This window comes from Trichechus manatus, unplaced genomic scaffold, assembly GCF_000243295.1.
Source record: "Trichechus manatus latirostris isolate Lorelei unplaced genomic scaffold, TriManLat1.0 scaffold00016, whole genome shotgun sequence".
NCBI lineage: Eukaryota > Metazoa > Chordata > Mammalia > Sirenia > Trichechidae > Trichechus > Trichechus manatus.
The window spans coordinates 24,756,438-24,775,327 of NW_004443952.1; the positions used below are offsets into that span (position 1 = coordinate 24,756,438).

General features: G+C 47.0%; 1 protein-coding gene across 7 annotated transcripts in view; it reads left to right on the top strand.

Annotated features, from left to right (window-relative positions):
- The window catches only part of PAX5 (paired box 5), a 202,929-nt gene that overhangs the window by 48,845 nt on the left and 135,194 nt on the right, over window positions 1–18,890 (top strand). For all 7 annotated transcript variants that reach the window (XM_004372255.2, XM_012554347.2, XM_012554348.2 and 4 more), the window contains one exon: window positions 17,137–17,312. In XM_004372255.2, the coding sequence (XP_004372312.1) occupies window positions 17,137–17,312 (176 nt within the window). The remainder of the gene's footprint in view (window positions 1–17,136; window positions 17,313–18,890) is intronic.

Genomic DNA, 18,890 nt, shown 5'->3' on the forward strand with positions numbered 1-18,890 from the left:
AAAAAAGTCAATATAATGCCTCAGCTGTAACAAAAAGGGAAAAGAAAAGTAAAATTATAATAAAATGATTTATTTCATTATGTAAATGCTCAGGCATGACTACACCAGAAGACATAATAGTCAGTTGCTTGCACTCACACGTAGAATCACCATGAATTCAGCAGCTACAAATGTGGGCAGCTGTGTTTTCTGGCAATCTAAATATCTCTGGTAGTGTTGCCATCAGCAAACTGATTTTCTGAAATGGTGAACATGTCTTGATAAAATTCCCAACCAAAGCTAAGCATAACCTCCTCTCCATTTATATGGTGGTTGTCTTCCTAGGAAAGTCAGCCTGAATTAAAACAGCAAGTTTGTGTATATAAGCAAAATAGAATTTGGTTCATGGCCTAAATATTTATCAAGAGAGTTTTCACCAACCTGAATATCTGTGAGTCATTTCAAAGATGTGTGGGATGCAGGCAGGTCTTCACCATGCTGGATGGTGATGGGTAGCATCCCTGGCCCACCCACTGACTGCCATAACTCCTCCCCAGTAACAATAATAACTCACAGATTTCCAGAATGTCCTCTCGGGGTGGGAGGCAGTATCACCCTTATTGAGAACCACTGGAACAGATGGGTCTCTCTCTAGGGTCCCCTCCTCTGGGGAGTTCTGTGACTCTGTTAAAAAGAAAAACTTGAATATATTATGTACTTATTGTCTGCAAGACCTGGAGCTGGAAAGACATAGAGGCATGGCTCTGATTTATGGATAAGAGTATGAAAACTATATGACTCTACTCCATGGATGCGAAGCTCCCAGGGGCCCTCAGTTGGTGAGCACAGCCTCACCCACATCTCATCTCTGCCTGGCATACCCTTTGTTTCCTCCCTCAGGCCCATAAGTCCAAATCCTGGCTCAAATGCCACCTCTTCAGACGAGGAAGCTTTCCATGACCCTCCTTTTCTCCCAGCAGGTCCTCTCGGTCTCTGGGCCTCCATTGCCTGCTCTTTGGGGATCTGTTAGAGTCCAGGGTACTTCCTCACGCGTGAATCATCATCCCCTCTCCAGACCTTGTCTCCCTGCCAGAGAATGAGCTCCCTGAGGGCCAAGTCTGAATTCCCTCACAGGGCTATGCTTGGGGTCAGAGCACCAGCAAAAGATGAATGAATGCTTGAACTAAGGGATGAAGCTTAGCCAGGTGCCCCCTTCTGTACACATTTTGTCCTTTTAAAGCAAATGGCTTGCTTTCTCCTGCCCACACTCTCTGTCCTTGTTGGCTGACATGAGATACTTGTTTATGCAGACAGCACTATCACGTTTGGGATCCACTGGCTTACTTGCCCTGACCTAATGTTCTAGGCATGGCACGGTTTATTGACTCCATTGCACCGATGAGATGAAGGAAGTGTAAGGTCACACAGCTGGCAAGTGGCAGCGCCAGAGCTCACACCCTGTGCTCCACGGCCTTTGTCACTTAGATACCTCCAAGGCTGGGCCTCTCTGCTGGGCAGTCATCCATTCATTTACTGGCTCCTGACTCAGTGGTGGGCACTGTGGCCTCAGTGGTGGGCAAGGCCTTGTGGGCCCTTTGGTTTCCCTTAAGAAGGTCTGTTTCCTGAGCCCCAGGCCAGGCATGCAAGGGAAGTATCAGATGCCCCCAGGGAGGGAGTGTCCACTCTTTCCAAATAGGAGGTCACCAAGGAGCAGCTGGCTCCTTGGTACCATTTTTTTTTTTCCCACTTTCAATGGGATGCCTACTGTCTTAGGCATCTGGTGCTGCTCTAACAGAAATATCACAAGTGGGTGGTTTTAACAAGGAGTTTATTCTCTCACAGTCCAGTAGGCTACAAGTCCAAACTCAGGGCATCAGCTCCAGGAGAAGGCTCTCTCTCTCTGTCGGCTCTGGAGGATAGGTCCCTGTGATGCATTAGTCTTTCCTTGGTCTGGGAGCTTCTCTGCACAGAAACCTCAGGTCCAAAGGACACGCTCTGCTCCTGGCACTGCTTTCTTGGTGGTATGAGGTTCCCCTGTCTCTCTGCTCACTTCTGTCTTTCATATCTCAGGAGGTTGCCTCAGGACACAATCCAATCTTGTAGACTGAGTCCTGCCTTACTAATACAACTGCCACCCATCCTCCCTCATTAACATCATAGAGGCAGGATTTACAACATATAGGAAAATCACACAGTACCAGGAATCATGGCCCAGCCAAATCGACACACACATTTTTGGGGGGACATAATTCAATCCATGACACCTACTTTCTGATGATTTCACCAAAGAGAGGCAAGTCCGCTTAGCCACTTCCATCCATTCACTTCACAAATATTTATTGTGTTCCTGCTATTTAGTAGACCCTTTTCTAGTTGCTAGGGACATAGCAATGAACAAGACAGACAAAAATCCCTGACCTCGTGAGTGACACTCTGATGAGGGAGAATAAATAAATAAGGAAAATATGTAATATGTTGTTAGGTGCTCTGGTGGATAACAAAGCTAGGTAAAGACAGAGAATGAAGCAGGGGGTGGGATGGGCATATGCTGTTTTGTGGAAGATGGTCATAATGATGAGATGACATTTCTGCAGAGACCCTAAGAGAGGGAGGAGTGAGCCAAATAGATATCTGGGGAAGAATGTTTCAGGGAGAGGGAACAGCAAGTGCAAAGGCCCTGAGACCAGGGTGTACTTGGTTTGTTTGAGGAACAGTAAGGAAGCTAATGTGGCTGGAGTAGAATAAGTGAGGTGTAGCGAGAGGAGGTGAGGTCAGAAAGATGGGGTAGAGGGGTGCTCAGATCAAGTAAGGCCTTGTAAACCATGAAGACTTTGGCTTTGGCTCCGAGTGAGATGGGATATCAGTGGGTGACAACCCAGGACCCCTAACAGGGATCTGTAGCAGTGTGTTCTGGACTCGTCTCTCACTCTCCACTCCAGTAAGTCACTGACTCCTGCAGATTCTCCCTCCTGATCATCTCTAAATTTGCCCGCTCTTCTTTGTAGCCACCTCTACTATCAGCTCTCTCCTGGGTAAAGGCCCTCATCTGGCCCCTGGGCCTCTGTCTCATCTTCCTCCAATGTGGTCTCCACATTATGGCCAGATCAAACCATGGACCACCTGCCCCTTAAATCTTCTGTGTTTGGAATGAATTTTGAATATGAGCAGATAAGGGCCACCTATTTGAAACAGAGACTGGGGGATCTGGGATGTGAGGATTGGGGTTGCTGAAAGGTAGGCTGTGATTTTGTGGGTAAGGTAGGCAGCATGGTGCAGTGGGTGGCCCAGAAGCTATGCCCTCACCCCTAATCAACCCCTAGTATCCAGCCCCATCTCTGGCCTCCTCAGCATTATGCGCCTTCCCCAAAGCTCCTGCTTTATTTATTGCTTCTCCCTAGCTCCCCTCAGGCCAAGGATCCTAAGTTTGCAGACTCTGCCAGCTATGAGCAGATGCAAGGCTTATTTGCATACTGTCATTGCCCTGGCCTCCTCCAGAGACCCACATGCCAGGCTCAGTCTTGTGGCCCCAAGAGCCACCTCCCCCAGGCAGCCAGCCAGGCCAAGCCCCTTTCCCGAAGCACAGCATCTTGGCTCAGAGTTGGGGAATTAAATGTCACAAAGGAGCCATAACAGCAAGTTGGACCATGTTGACAATGGACAGTGAAGTTCTCCCTGTTGATAGGAGCTCATTGGCTCAGCATAAACTAAGGAGGCCTTAAAAGAAGACAGAGAGTCGTGGGCAGAGGGCCTAGGATCCGGGCTTGAGTGCCAGTTGGGCTGCTGAGTGACTTGGTGACTTTGGGCAACTGTTGACTGTGTCTGGGCCCCAGTCTCCAAGCTGCATGAAGATGATCTTGGCATCCACCCTTAGCTCTAAAATTCTCTGAATTGAGTTTTGAGGAAGTTTCTTTCATCCAAGTAGCAGAGACAAAGCAGCTTGCCCAGTTCTGAAATGTCTGGGCTCTCAATCTCGCCTTGCCTGACGACTCTGCTGTGTGGTCTTGGGCAAGCCACTTGGCCCTCTCTGAGCCCATTCTCACCTGTAAAATGGGCGTGATAATCTCTTGCCCACCTCCTGAAGTTATGATAAGAGTCAGATGAGCTGACGAATGTGAAAGGTCAGTGTGAGTATACCTTGGTAAGGTGGTGATTGTTACTGTTTTTGTTATTATTATTATCATTATCATTTTCAGATGTGCCTTACCCTGTCTAGACACATACTTGCCAGTATAATACAAGAATGTGCCTCTTCTAGCACAGAGCCAAAACAAGTCAGTTTAGCTACGTAAGAGGGGAAATGATGGCGTGTCTTTGCAGAGTGAAGAACCCCTCTTCTAATTTGTGCTTGCTCCTTCCACGCCATCACAAATCCGCCATTGCTATGAGTGTGCTGGGTGGAAAAACATACAACAATATACACAAAAGCCTCTCAAGTTCTTTTCAGCTGGGACAGGAGATGACACACGTTGGCAGGCAGAGGCTGATCTCTGTGTATCCAAGAGGAGTCGAGCCAGTCCGAGTATATCTAACAGGTCAAGCTTTGAAATGAAGAAGCAATAAGCCAGTGAAATGGTACTATCACCGAAACATGATTGATCAATTGAATTCTATCAGAGACAGTGGACAGTGAGATTAACTCAGGCCTGATAGGTTCAATGAGTTAAAGCATGATGTTCATTTCAGCTTCATTTCACCAGTCTTTGCTTGTGAAATTGGTCAATCAATAGAGGTTGAAGATCATATATATATATATATATATCGGGGACCATCTTATGGGGAATATAATCTCAGTAGTTGGCTCCTGGCTGGGGCTGCCTGCTGCTGGTAATGGAGACAGAACAGGGACTCCATCAGCCCCATCGAAATGGCCTGATATCTTCTCCAAATGAAAAGTATTTTTGGATCTCTGATGATTTATCTTTTTTTCCTCCCTCTCACTTTGCTCTATGACAAAAACCATACCCATCTGGGAGAAATATAGTGATTTCTCCTGAAAACATTTGTGCGATGATCAGGTAGATACACTTCAAAATATGAACCTTCTTTTTAGTTATATTGTCCTTGGGAAAAAAATAAAGACAGTAATTTAAAAACCCAAATGGGGGTAAAGCAAAGATATCGGAGTAAATATGATTTTTAAACCCTTTTATTTATTTATTTTGGCACAGTGGGGGATGGGGGCAGACTGCTGTGTGCGTGGAAGCCGAAAAAAGGGATGCAGGCATGGGAAGTCTTTCCAGGTATAATGAAAACACAGCCTTTAGCATTCTTTGATCTCATTTAAAAACACAATTCACAAAACAAATCACCCTTTTGCTGCTAGTAATATTTCATTGGCTTTGGAATATTTTCACTATAGTGGTTAACATCCTTCCTAATTAGTGTGCATATCTCTCTGTAAGGCGGAGTAATTAGGTAGCACCACACGAGGTAATGGACTTGGACAGTATGGATTAGAGAGAACAGACTTGGCCTGTGGCAATGCACAAGGTATTACTTCTTCCTGCCTGTTCTTTGAGGTCATCTTGATTCATTTAAGCACAAAGAAATCCTGTCTCTTTATACCAACACCATGAGAGCTTCAGTAACGCATTTGCACTGTTTGTACAGCAGAGTATATATTCGGTTCTGACTAATGGTGCTGAGCAGCTAGACAGAGAGGAAAGAGCCTTGCTACACTTTGCCCCCACACCCACCCCATTCCTTCATTCTAGTCACTCTGAATTATAGCCAGTCCCCATGCACTATGCTTTCTTATGCCTCCAGAACTTTGCATATGCTGTTCCTCTGGTTGGAATGCATTTTCTCTTCTCTGCCCCTTTCTTGGAGCCCTGGTGGCGCAGTGGTTAAGAGCTTGGCTGCTAACCAAAAGGTCGGTAGTTCGAATCCACCATCTGCTCCTTGGAAACCCTATTGGGCAGTTCTACTCTGTCCTATAGGGTTGCTATGAGTCAAAATCAATGGCAAAGGGTTTAATCTGGTTTTTTGGCCTCTTTCTTTGGCTAACTCCTTTCTAACCAATTGTCTTCTAGTCTTTTACAACTCTTTGAGACCCAATGTGTTACAGAGTAGAACCGGCTTCATAGGGTTCTCTTGGCTGTAATCTTTATGGCAGCAGATCACCAGGCCTTTCTTCCATGGTGCTGCTGGGTGGGTTCAAACTGCCAACCTTTAGATTAGTAGTTGAGTGCAAACTGTTTGTGCCACCCAGGGACCTTTTCTTCCTACTCATCCTTGAGACTCAGGCTTCGGTTCTTCCAGGGGACTTTTCCAGATCACTTCTGCCCGTGCCTTCCCAATCTGGATTAAGTGGCATGGTTTGGTGTAGGGTTAGGAGCAGACTCTGGAGCCAGACTGCTTGGGTTCAGGTCCCAGCTCCTCCACTTCTTAGCTGTGTGATCTTGGGCAAGTTTCTTAACCTCCTTGAGCTTCAGTTTCCTCATCTGTATAGTGGGAGGGCATAATAACAGACTTGACATCATAGGATTGTGTGAAGATTAAGTAGGCAAGGTGCTTAGAACAGTGGCTCACACAGAGTAAGCTCTGTGTAAGGTTAGCGACTCCGGTTAGTCTCTCAGGCCTATCTCTACTTCTTTGGCTCTCAGCCTTATTTACCACATGGTCACTTTTCACCTGTCTGCACCCTCCACTCAAGCACAGAGGCTAGGACTTAAACTCTTTCTAGCTCTGGTGCCAAGCACAGGGCCAGACACCCAACGGGGTTCAGTGCGCTCTGCTCAGTGAGCGAATGGGTCAGTGAGGCTTGGAGTAGGATCTGGAAATCCTTGTGCTGTCCTAGGCCCAGCTTGGCCTTGGATGTGCTGCCAGGCCCTGGACAAGTCCCTCTGCTGTCTGGCCTCACCTTTGCCATCCTTGAGTGTGGAACCAGCAGACGCCTCGGGGCCTTTCCCTCACTGACAGCCTGTGGCTTATTGGTAACACACGGCACAATCAGATTCACGCTGGTCGAACCTGAACGTATTTGGCAATTTTACAATTTCGCGTTTTCCCTCTCTGAGAGGAAAAATTGAGTGAAACTAATGGCTGAACAATGGCAGTTCCAATGGAATTTTCCCCCATGCCACTTTGATTTTTCTCAGTCTGCAGCCCCAGTTTAGGATGGGATTTATAAAATCACCCAGAACATTGATTTTTGTTCTGGGCTGCCACGGGACATTTCCAGTCCTGTCACCCTCATCCCCGGCACGGGCCTGCCTCCTAGATGCTCTGGAAATGTTTGCCAACCGAATCCTGTTGCCTGTGCCTGGAATCCTATCCCCAATCCTAATGTCTTGTCCCTATTCGCCCAGGTCGGACTCAAATGGCCCCTCCTCCAGAACTCCTTCCCCGTTGTTAGTTATCTCTGGATCTCCCTAAGCACCCAAAAGAGCACCAGGCATCAAATAGAAGCTCCATGAATTATTTTGAGTAGAAGAATTAGTGGCATTTTTGTTGTTGTTGAACTCTAAGCAATATATGACTTGCTATGTTTTGCTTTTGACCTGTGCCCCCAGGAAGCTTAGAACTCAACTGATTTTTGGGAGTTTCTCATCCTCTGGAGTTAAAAGTTTTATGAGCTGCTTCAAATCTTTCTTAGAAGTAGGCAGAGCATAAACCTTCAGTTGTTTCGCTTCTTTCCTCCTCTGGGATCCCTGACATAAGTGATGGTCACTCCTGGATGGTTTTCTCCTGAGTTCTCTGATGATGCCAGTGACTGTCCCACTGCTGAGTTCCCGTGAACCATTCAGCCCTGAGTCTTCCTGGGCCACTCATTCAGTCAACAAACGTCTATTACCATCTCCTGTGCTTGAGGTGAGCCAGACATGGGCTCTGCCCTCAGAGAGCTCATACTCTTAGTTGATACCATTATTATTCCATTTGTCGGATGAGAAAATTGAGGATTAGAGAGGTTAAAGAACTTGCTAACAGTCACAGGCTTGTAAGAGACGGAGTGGGGATGTGCAAGTGCTCTGCCATGCATTTGTTGTGTGACCTTGAGCAAGTTACTTCATCTGTCTGGGCCAGTTTCCTCAGCTGTAAGATGGGAGTTCCAAGAGGATTGACCGCATGGATGGAATGCTTGTGAGGAGTAAAATCCAGGCCACTGTGGTGGCTTATGCACCTTGCTGAGGACACATGGAAGGAAGGGCAATGAATTCTGCCTTTGGGCTTGGAGGCAGCTTCAGAAAGGAGGTGGCTTTTTGGCTTAGTGTTGATGGGCAGGGGCGGAAGAGTGTGTCAGCTGAGGGAACAGAATGGACGGTGGCATTGAGGAGTGACAGTGAAGGACTCTTCGAGGAATGACAAGTAGCCTGCTGGGATGCCATTGTAGGGTGAATGAAGGGATGGCTGTGACAAGGCAAGTGAGGTGCGGGCGCAGATAAGGGAGGGATGGGAGGTTTGTGCTTTGTCTTAGCGGAGCCTTGGAAGGGTTTTTTCGTAATGCAAATGATGACAACAGCTAACATGTTTTGAACACTAGCTTTGTGTGAGGCACTGTGCTAAAACGGTCACAGGGATTATCATTTAATTCTTACAATAGCCCCACGGGTTGTCCTGCACTACCGTTGTTTCCAGTGTGCAGATGAGGAAACAAAGGGCTTTAGTCTTTATAGCTGACCTGAAGAATAAAGGGAAGTGGAAAGCGCACTGGATCTGCAGATAAGGGACCGAGGTACAAATTTTGCCTTCACTGCGTACAAGTCAAGTGACCTTGGATGAATTACTCAACCTCTCTGAACCTCGGTTTTCTCATCTATGAAATAGGAAGAAAACACATACCTTGCTTGCACAGATGTTCTGGGGAGCAAACTAGTTAAAGGATGTGAAAATAATGTGACAAAGTGGCTGGCACTGAGCAGGGCTTCATCCAGGATGAGGTCATGGTGGCTTGGAGGAGCTCGTGTCCCCACTGTCTCTGTCGGTACCCCTTCTTTCTTCGATAGGGACAGATGATGATGCTCTTTTGATCTTATGCAGGACATTTGGCTAACGTAGCCCCAGGAAAAATCCTCTGCTTCCGCATTATAATCTGTGATTACGCATAGCCCCTCCTATGGAGAACTTCTAGAGCCACTACTGTCCTCACCAAGTGTTCCTTGCGTCTGGAATAATATCTTAAAGTTGCAAATTAGCGTGATCTAAATTTGGCTGGCTTCTGCCTTAGAGATTGCTTTTAGAATTAGCCACTCCAGCCATGTGAGGAGACCATCCCAAGCTCCCAGGGCTCACTTGAACCAAGCTGGAAGTGCCCCAGGTCACACCAGTTCAGTCTTCCAAACCACCCTAGCTCTGGACTCTGCCAAGACCTGGTTGTATCCCCCATCCTCACCCCAGAAGCAAATCTGGGGCATGGTGGGTGCCAGAGTCCTGGGGTTGGAAGTAGCAAACTGGCAGGGATGTCAATTACCATGGAACTCTGCAGAGCAGATCTGGAGAGGACTCAAACTTGAGAGGGGGTGGTGTTGTAGCCCATAAAAACAGTAATAGAATCTGGGAGTTGTTTTCACAGTTTCAAAAGGCTGAAGACTAAATGTAACCCAGTGAAGAAAAAAGGGTCCATTTCTTCCTGTCTTTGACTTTCTCCTGCCAGTGGGTTGGCCTCACGTACCCATTATTAAGCCAAGCACTGGCAAAGAGAATGGAACCCCGTGGCTGGCTCGAGCAATCATTTAGGGGTGGAATGGATATTAGAGGGTCCTCCATAAAGACTGCACAAAAAAGAAGATGGGAAAATAAGTTAATGCTCATTTAATACTACTCAGCTGATGAAATCTAGGGTGGGTGATAAAAAGGATTTTGGAGGAGAAAAGGATTAGAGACGACTGACCCAGCCTACTTAGTTTATTGACAGGGCTTCTGAGGCCTACACAGTGATTAAGGGCAGAGCTGGGGCTCAAACCCAGGTCTGCTGGCTCTCAACCCTTTTCCCCCTGGGCCCTGCCACCACCCTGCCATGCTGAGCAGTGACTGTGAGGATGAGGGAGGCTTGGCTGGGCTCTGTAAAGAAGCTGGATTCTGAGAAAGGCCATAGGCTTATCCAGTAGTTCCAGCCTCCTTTCTTGGGGTTCTTCAGCCTCCGACTGGGGGTTACATCCCAAAGGCCACGGTGCTAGAAGGGATTGCGGAGATTCCTGTTTGTTTTTATTTTTTTTCTCCTAGTGTGCATCGGTAGACATAAGTGCATGATGATTTTTAAAGAAACAAGCCAGAACCCCCCCAAGAAAAATGTAAAAACCCTGAATGTCCTGTGCTCTGAAGAAAATGCAATGGGTTTATGATCTTTTAAGACACACAAGAGACAACTTTCTTTTGACAGATGGGAATCTGAGGCTATTTTGCTTTCCTCCCCCTTTGCATGACCAGACCCGACTGTGTAAAGCTTTTAGCTTCAAAGCTGGGTTGTGAATAACATTGGTTTAATCTGAAATTTAAAGCCAGCATTTCTTTGCTCCCCGAGACGGGGCTTCCTGCCCCTTGCTCCCCTGAAGCTAGCTTCCAGAATGTTAATTCTGCGAGCCATGGTTGACTAACCCCAGCACAGGGTCTATTACATATTATTTGATTTGGAGTAGAAAAAAAGATTTAAAGATACCATGCCCCCCGTATACCTTTGTGCTTTTGCCCATGTCTCTCCATATATTTAAACATACCATTCACATTGTGAGTTCAGAGTTTTCTCCCTGGAATAAAATGGGTCTGAGCATTTCCGTAGCCTGCCTCCAAGACTACATTCCCCAATTAAGTCAGGCAGCATCTTCGCAGCGCCTACGAGAAACACTAGGAGAGCGTACACCAAGGCCTGGAGGTTCAGACCTGCCTTCCTACAAGGGGTGATTTTGTTGTATTCATTTTTGTAGCTGTCTCTGAGCATATAATCCATTTGCGTGGCTCATATTCACTGTACACCCACGGTACGTGGCACCCAGAAATAGGTCAGCCATGTCCCTGCCCTCAGAACCATCTGGTTCTTTTTTTGGTTAGAGTATTCATCTTGGTTGATACTTGCACTTTTTATTGGTTGAATTTTTTTTTTTTTTTTTTAATTACTGTTTGTTTCCTCCACTGGACATAACTCCATGAGGACCGCAACTGGGTTGGCTTTTGCCCATCCTTGTATCCCTAACATTAGCACAGCACCTGATCACTTAGGTAGGTTGAGGGAAGAATGAATGAATGAATTAGATGAGGTGGAGGGATCCTGGCATTGCAGACCAGACATGCAGCGTGAATATGGTTGTCACAGGTATTATTAATTTGTTCATTTATTCTACAAATGTTCTCTGTGGGGGGGGACAGAAATGAATGAACTGCAGTCTTGGCCCTGAAAGTGGCTCACAGTGCAGTGTGGGACTGAAGGCCCTAGGGGAACTGGATTCCTAATATAATATATGAGAAGTGGTCAGAACTCTCAGAACAGGAAAGGAGAACTGGCTGGGGCATGAAAGAAGGAATCCTGGAGGCAGTGCCTGTCTTGGAAAATGGTGTCAACAAGGAATGATATATGTTCCATGTGGGCACTTTGGATGACCTGCGGCCTCAGATTGACTCCAGTGCAGCACCTTCAAACTCCCACAAGGTGAAATTCTGTCTTTTCAGACGCTAAAACCTCCTGTTGTTGTTTGCTGCCGTTGAGTCGACTCTGACTCACGGCGACCTACGTACAACAGGATTCCCACAGAATTAGAAAATTATTGAACAATATCATTAATATCACACACAAGTAAAATCTTGCTGAAGATCGTTCAAAAGCGGTTGCAGCAGTACATCGACAGGGAACTGCCAGAAATTCAAGCTGGATTCAGAAGAGGACGTGGAAGGAGGGATATCATTGCTGATGTCAGATGGATCCTGGCTGAAAGCAGAGAATACCAGAAAGATGTTTGCCTGTGTATCATTGACTGTGCAAAGGCATTCGACTGTGTGGATCCTAACAAATTTTGGATAACATTGTGAAGAATGGGAATTCCAGAACACTTAATTGTGCTCAGGAGGAACCTGTACATAGGCCAAGAGGCAGTCGTTTGAACAGAACAGGGGCTACTGTGTGGTTAAAATCAGGAAAGATGTGCATCAGGGTTGTATCATTTAACCATACTTACTCAATCTGTATGCTGAGCAAATGATCTGAGAAGCTGGACTATATGAAGAAGAACGTGGCATCAGGATTGGAGGAAGACTCGTGAACAACCTGTGTTATGCAGATGACACAACCTTCCTTGCTAAAAGTGACGAGAACTTGAAGTACTTACTGATGAAGATCAAAGACTACAGCCTTCAGTCTGGATTACACCTCAACATAAAGAAAATTAAAAATCCTCATAACTGGACCTGTGAGTGACATCATGATAAACAGAGAAAAGATTGACGTTGTCAAAGATTTCATCTTACTTGGATCTACAGTCAACGCCCATGGAAGCAGTGGTCAATAAATCAAACGACGTATTGTATTGGACAAATCTGCTGCAAAAGACTTCTTTAAAGTGTTAAAAAGCAAAGATGTCACTTCAAGGACTAAGGTGCACCTGACCTGAGCCATGGTGTTTTCAATCGCCTTATATGCATGTGAAAGCTGGACAATGAATAAGGAAGACCGAAGAAGAACTGATGTCTTTAAATTATGGTGTTGGCAAAGAATATTGAATATACCATGGATTGCCAAAAGAACGAATCAATCTGTCTTGGAAGAAGTACAGCCAGAATGCTCCTTAGAGGCAAGGATGGCAAGACTTTGTCTCACATACTTTGGACACATTATCAGGAGGAATCAGTCCCTGGAGAAGGACATCATGCTTAGTAAAGAGAGGAAGACCCTCAATGAGATAGATTGACACAGTGGCTGCAGCAACGGGCTTAAGCATAACAATGATTATGAGGATGGCACAGGACTGGGCAGTGTTTTGTTCCGTTGTACACAGGGTCACTGCGGGTCAACACTGACTCAATGGTGCCTAACAACAACATGTACAATAGCATGCTGCCTGGTCCTGCATCATCCTTCCAATTGTCAGCATGTTTGAGTCTATCGTTGTGGCTATGGTGCCAATCCATCCCACTGAGGGTTTCCTACGCCCTTGTTGGCCCTCTGCTTCACCAAATATGATGTCTTCTTGTAGCAATTGATCTTTTCTGATGATGTGCCCTAAGTGAGTCAGAGTGTCGGACACTATTCTGTGATCCATAGGGTTTTCATTGGCTAATTTTTGGAAGTAGATAGCCAGGCCTTTTTCCCTAGTCTATCTTAGCATGGAAGCTCTGCTAAAACCTGTCCACCACAGGTGACCCTGCTGGTATTTGAAATACGTGTGGCATAGCTTCCAGCATCATAGCAATATGCCACAGTATGACAGATGGGTGGTGGCCCAGCCCTGTATCTGGATTAAACACTCCTGGGACTTCCCACTCTCCCACAGCAGGGCTCAGATTCTCTCTGTGGCCTCTATAGCTGTCTGGTCCAACCCCTGCCTGCCTCTCCAGATGTCCCTGGGGCCTCTTCTCCCTCATTACCTCTGTTCCTTTCATCTCCTTCTTAGCTCAGGGCCTTTGTAAGGGCAGGTCTCTCTGCTGGCATGCCTTCTCCACCCCCACCCTTTTCCCTGCTGCCTCCTCATTCTTTACTCTCAGTTCAGGCATGACTTCCCTTTGGAAGGCTTCCCTGACCCTCCCCAGATGAGGTCATACCCTGTTCCCGCATTGTACATGGTCATGTGTGTGTATTTCTATGTACTTTTTTCTACTTAGCATTAATCACAGTTTGTAATCATATTTATTTGTGCAGTTCTTGACTAATGTGGGCTGCCCTCTCTAGATTGAAAGGAAAGACCTGGGTAGGTCATCACTGTATTCCTTGATTTTTTGTTTTTAGAAACATTACTTGGTACAGAATAAGCACTTGATCAATGTTCGTTAAAGAATGAATAAATGATTGTATGTATAGGAGGCACCTCAGTGTCCCAAGCCTTCCTAAGGAAATGATAGGCTTTAGCCATCTTTTATATGAGTGACAGGGTAGCCTTCATCCCCCTCCCCAGTAAAGAAAGCAAGTGGAGGTGCTGGCTGGGGCGGAACAGGAAGAGCAGTTATGGTCCGGGTAAATGGCTGGAGAGGCAGCTCTTCCCAGCTCACAGTCCTCAACTGGGAGTGTCTGGCTGGACCACCAAGGCAGCCTGGACTTTCTTTCTTCCTTTTTTTAAAATTAATATTTTATTTTATTTTTGGTGAAAACATACACCGCAAAACCTGCTCCCATTCCACAGTTTCTAGACATAATGATCAGCGACGTTGGTTAATCCTTCACATTGTGTCAACATTCTCGTTATTTCTGTTCTAGTTGTTTCACTCCCATTAAGGTAAACTCCCTTCCCCCCAACCTTAGCCTGGACTTTCTTACAGGCCCAGCCGACAGGTGCCTGTAAGAAAGTGTTCAGACAACCAGAGCAGGACAGTGCCAGTTCTCTTCCTGTGGCTGCCTGTGCTCAGAGTATGTGTGGTGTCCTCGGGGGGAAGTGCCTCCAAGGACCCCCTACACAAGCCCTGAGAGCCATGTGCACTGAGCCTTACTCTGTGCCAGGCCCTACTCAGGAAGCAGAGGTGAGGAGCTCTCAGCTTCATCGTGTTCTCTGAGTGTCCTCAGTGGAGGTGAAGCTCTGCCCTTCCACAATCCATGGGGGTGGATTGTGCCAGAGGACCTCTGTGGGAGAACAGCCTGGTAGACTGGGAGAGGCCTCGGTTGGAGGGCAGAGTTGGGGCATGTCTGAAGGAGCAGCAGGAGGGAGGGTTGGGCCAGTGGGGTGGGGCGAGACCTTGGTGGGAGTCATCAGGAGATGACTGACAGGCAGGATGGGACTTGGGAATATAATTGAAATTGATAGGTGGGGAGAAGTCTCTTGAAAGTGGCTATGGTCTCTCTGACTGGGAGAAACTTGGTGGGAGCACTAAGGACTGAGGCCAAGATCCAGCTTTGGCAGGAGCGACTGGGGCCATGAGGAAGAAGGAGCTATGAGGATGATGCTCTCTGGGAGGAGCCAGCACCTGTCTCGTGGGAGGCCAATGTCACAGGCTTCCAGAGGAGGATCCCAGGCTTTAGGCTGAGGATTGTTGGTCAGACAGACCGGCTTCCTTCTTGGCCCACGTGTGGCATGTGTCTGGTCATTCAGACTGTGGCCCAGCCTATGGTATCCTCTTGGGCCAAAATTGCTGTGGGATCCATTTTCTCAGGAGCTCATGAGCTGCCTCTGAAGGCCTTTACCATAAAGGATTCTCTGAGCCTGTTGGTCACCATTGGGCACTTTGGAAGGCCAGCACTCATGTGAGCACCCAAAGCTGTGTCTTTGTTCCAATGTTGGGCTCTGCATTGTCATTGCCCCCAGATAGGACAGTTGGGGAAGCACCAACTTGGCAGCATCTCAGTGACACAATACCCCACTGCTTCATGCTCCTGGCTTGCTCTCATTCCTCACAGGGGTGGGGTTTTGACGTGAAGGATGAGGTTTAGGGCAGCAGTGTGCTGATGTGTGGGTCAGGTGAGGCTTTGTGTATAGGTACCTGTCAGCACCTGAAACATGCTGGTTTCCCCTGGCACTTCCCAACGGCCAAGGCAGATGACCCACCTCTGGCTCTTGATTTCAACAGTGTCTCCGGTCAGCCCTGTGTGAGCAGCATGGTCCTAGAGCACCCTGTGGAATGATGGAGCCCCTGAAGCCATTTCCTCACTCAAAATTTTTGCCCTCCTTGCTCTATTTTGAACAGCTCAAGCCCACAGCTCACAAAAGATATTTCATCTCATTTCCTTTTTTCTTTGATAATTCATAACATTTTCTTTGAAATGTAAGCATTGTTGGCAAGGACTGTTACAATTTGAATAGCTAACACTACAGAACATAGATAATTTAATCCTATACTTTCTTTGTAAGTTTTTGATTAGACAATATATTTAAAGGTCTAAAAACAAAACAAAATGTACCATGAAAAGTCTCTGTCTTTCCACTCCCATCTACCCTAGATGAGTAACCACTGTAAATATTTTTTGTTTTCTTCCAGAACTCCTTTGTACATATGTATATAAATGCACATAAAGGCTTACTGTCTCCCTTTTTACACACAAAGTTGTATATTATACATACAGTGCTGTACTTCATTTTTTTTCATATAACAATGTATCTTGAAAATTTTTCCATATCAATTCATAGAGGATGTCCTCATTATTTTTTACTGCTGCTTAATATTCCACTGGAAACCCTGGTGGCGTAGTGGTTAAGTGCTGTGGCTGCTAATCAAAAGGTTGGCAGTTCAAATCCACCAGGTGCTCCTTGGAAACTCTACGGGGCAGTTCAACTCTGTCCTCTAGGGTCACTATGAGTCAGAGTCGACTCGATGGCAACGGGTTTAATATTCCACTGTGTGGATATACCATACTTTATTTAACCAGTCCCCTACAAATAAATTCTTGAGTTGTTTCTAGTCTTTTGCTGCTCTAACCTTGTATCTATATCACTTCACACATGTGCAAGTCTAGCTGTAAAATAATTTCCCAGAGGTGCACTTGCTGTATTAAAGGGATTTGTGATTTTGATAGATTTTGCCAAACTGTCTATCAGAGGTGGGTAACCCATATACTCCCATCAGAATTGCCTGAGAATGTCTGTTCACAGCCTTGCTAGTACAGTGTTTCATCAGCTGACCACATGGTATGGTGGCACCAGCTGTGGGACAAAACTGTGCCTCTAAGAGGGATATGCAGTACAGGGGTGGTAGACCACCTAGCGATTAAGGATGTAGTCTCTGGGCTCAGGCTGCCTGAGCTCAAATTCTCAGCAAATCACTTAATCTTTCCAAACCTCAATTTTCTCATCTGCAAAATGGGGAAGTAACATCACCTACTTTGGGGGGTCATTTTGAGGATTAGGTGAGGTAATGGATGTAAAAAGGGCTTCACACAGTGCCTGACACATGGCTATGGGAGGCTGGCTGTGCACTTACCAGCAGGGTGACCTCCGGCAAGGTTCCCTGGTCTAAGCCTCACTCTGTTTCCTCTTCTTGTTAGGGAGGGCTGGGCTTGTGGGTGTCTCAGATCCTCTTCCCAGTCTCGGTGTCTCACATGTCTTTCTTCAGTGACTTAAATAAGTTCCACTCACCTTTCCTCTCTCATGCTCATCAAAGGTATTCAGGAGTCTCCAGTCCCGAATGGCCACTCACTTCCGGGCAGAGATTTCCTTCGGAAGCAGATGCGGGGAGACCTGTTCACGCAGCAGCAGCTGGAGGTGCTGGACCGTGTGTTTGAGAGGCAGCACTACTCGGACATCTTCACCACCACAGAGCCCATCAAGCCTGAGCAGGTACGCCCCATAACTCACTGCCCGCCACACCTACCTCCGAAATGCAGGCCTGGGTCACTCTCTCCTTGGCAAAGGTGTCTGGTAGGGTGTAGGCAAGAGTTTGGCAGGTTCTACTCAGAGGTGAGCTTTGTGTTGTTCTTGGCCAAACTTGGCAAATCATAGCATCCCACGAGGTCAGGAGGATTTGTTTGAGGCTCTGGCGACTTTTTGCCTCAGTACCTCTGTCTCACTGGCCAGCCTGGGCCTGCTCTGCCATTGCTGAATGGTATCTTTCCCAAGGCTTTTTGGACAGGGGGCCGTAATGATCGCCTGGGCCACTGGGGTTAAGGTGGTCTTGGGTCATTGTCCAGTCAGTCAGGGTGATGGTGAAAGTATGTATCCACCATATGGCCTGGGGTCTTACCAGCTGTAACATTACCACAGTACTGCCAGCCCTCTAGTCAGGACTCCCCGTCATCCTTTTCGAAGATGAACTCAAGAGTCTAGAAATGAAGAAGTGTCTCATTGGACAAACTCCTTCCTCTAGATTTTGTACCAGAGAGGAAAGTGCAGGAGGACCATCCCTCAGTGAGTAGCTGCCCTGTCCTACGCTGGGCAGAGGAGCAGGCACTGCCTGGGACTGTGGAGGGAGGACCAGAGAGGTGCTTCCCAGAGAGAGACTCTCTGGGTCTGGAGAAGGCCCCTGAAGTGCCAGACTGAATTCAGAAAGTGTTTCCTGATGCCAAGTCAGTGCCAGGCCCTGGGCTGGTTACCTCTCAGGCACAGAAGACTCATACATGGTTCCTGCCTGCCAGGAGCTCACACTGGTGGTTGAGTCAGAGTCTATAAGCAATAACTTTCCCCAGCATTTTCCTAGCTGGCATCTGGTGGTGAGGCCTGGCCTCCCTGAGCTGCCTCTAAATGGTAATAGATGAGTCTGGAGAGGAAGCCATGCTTCTGGAGTTTTCCCAAAGTCATTCAAAGCAATGTAGGCTGTGTGCACATGTTGCCAGGGAGCGGAGCTTGGGCGGGGGTAGTGAGCAAGGTCTTGGGGACTACCATGCTATGAGAGTCTGATTGTCTCTGAGCAGTTCCTATGAGGGCCCTCAAAGACCATCTAGCTGCTTTGCTTCCAAACGGGGAAAGTGAGGTCCAGAGAGGCAAAGAGGCTTGCCTAGGGCCACACAGCAAATCATGTATTCATTTAATAAATATTTATTGAGTGTCTACTATGTGCAAGACACAGAGCCAAACACTGGGGGTACATCATGAGCAAAACAGGCTTGGACCTGCCTTCAGGGAGCTTACAGATGAGCAGAAGAATCCTAGTAAATAAGAATTACCCCAAGGATTGTGGATTACAGGTGTGCTTGGTCCTGAGAAGGAAATATCTGGGGTTCTCTGAGAGCACAGAGCAGGGGCTGAACCAGCCTCAATGAGTCCCTGGGGAAATGCATTTATGCTGAGCCCTGAAGGGGTTGCAGAACCAGGAGAAGGGACATGGGGGTGGGGAGAATGTGCCTGGCAGAGGGAAAAGCAGGTACAAAGATCTTGAGGTGAGATGGAGCATGGCTGGGATACAGGGAACGGGGGTGGGGG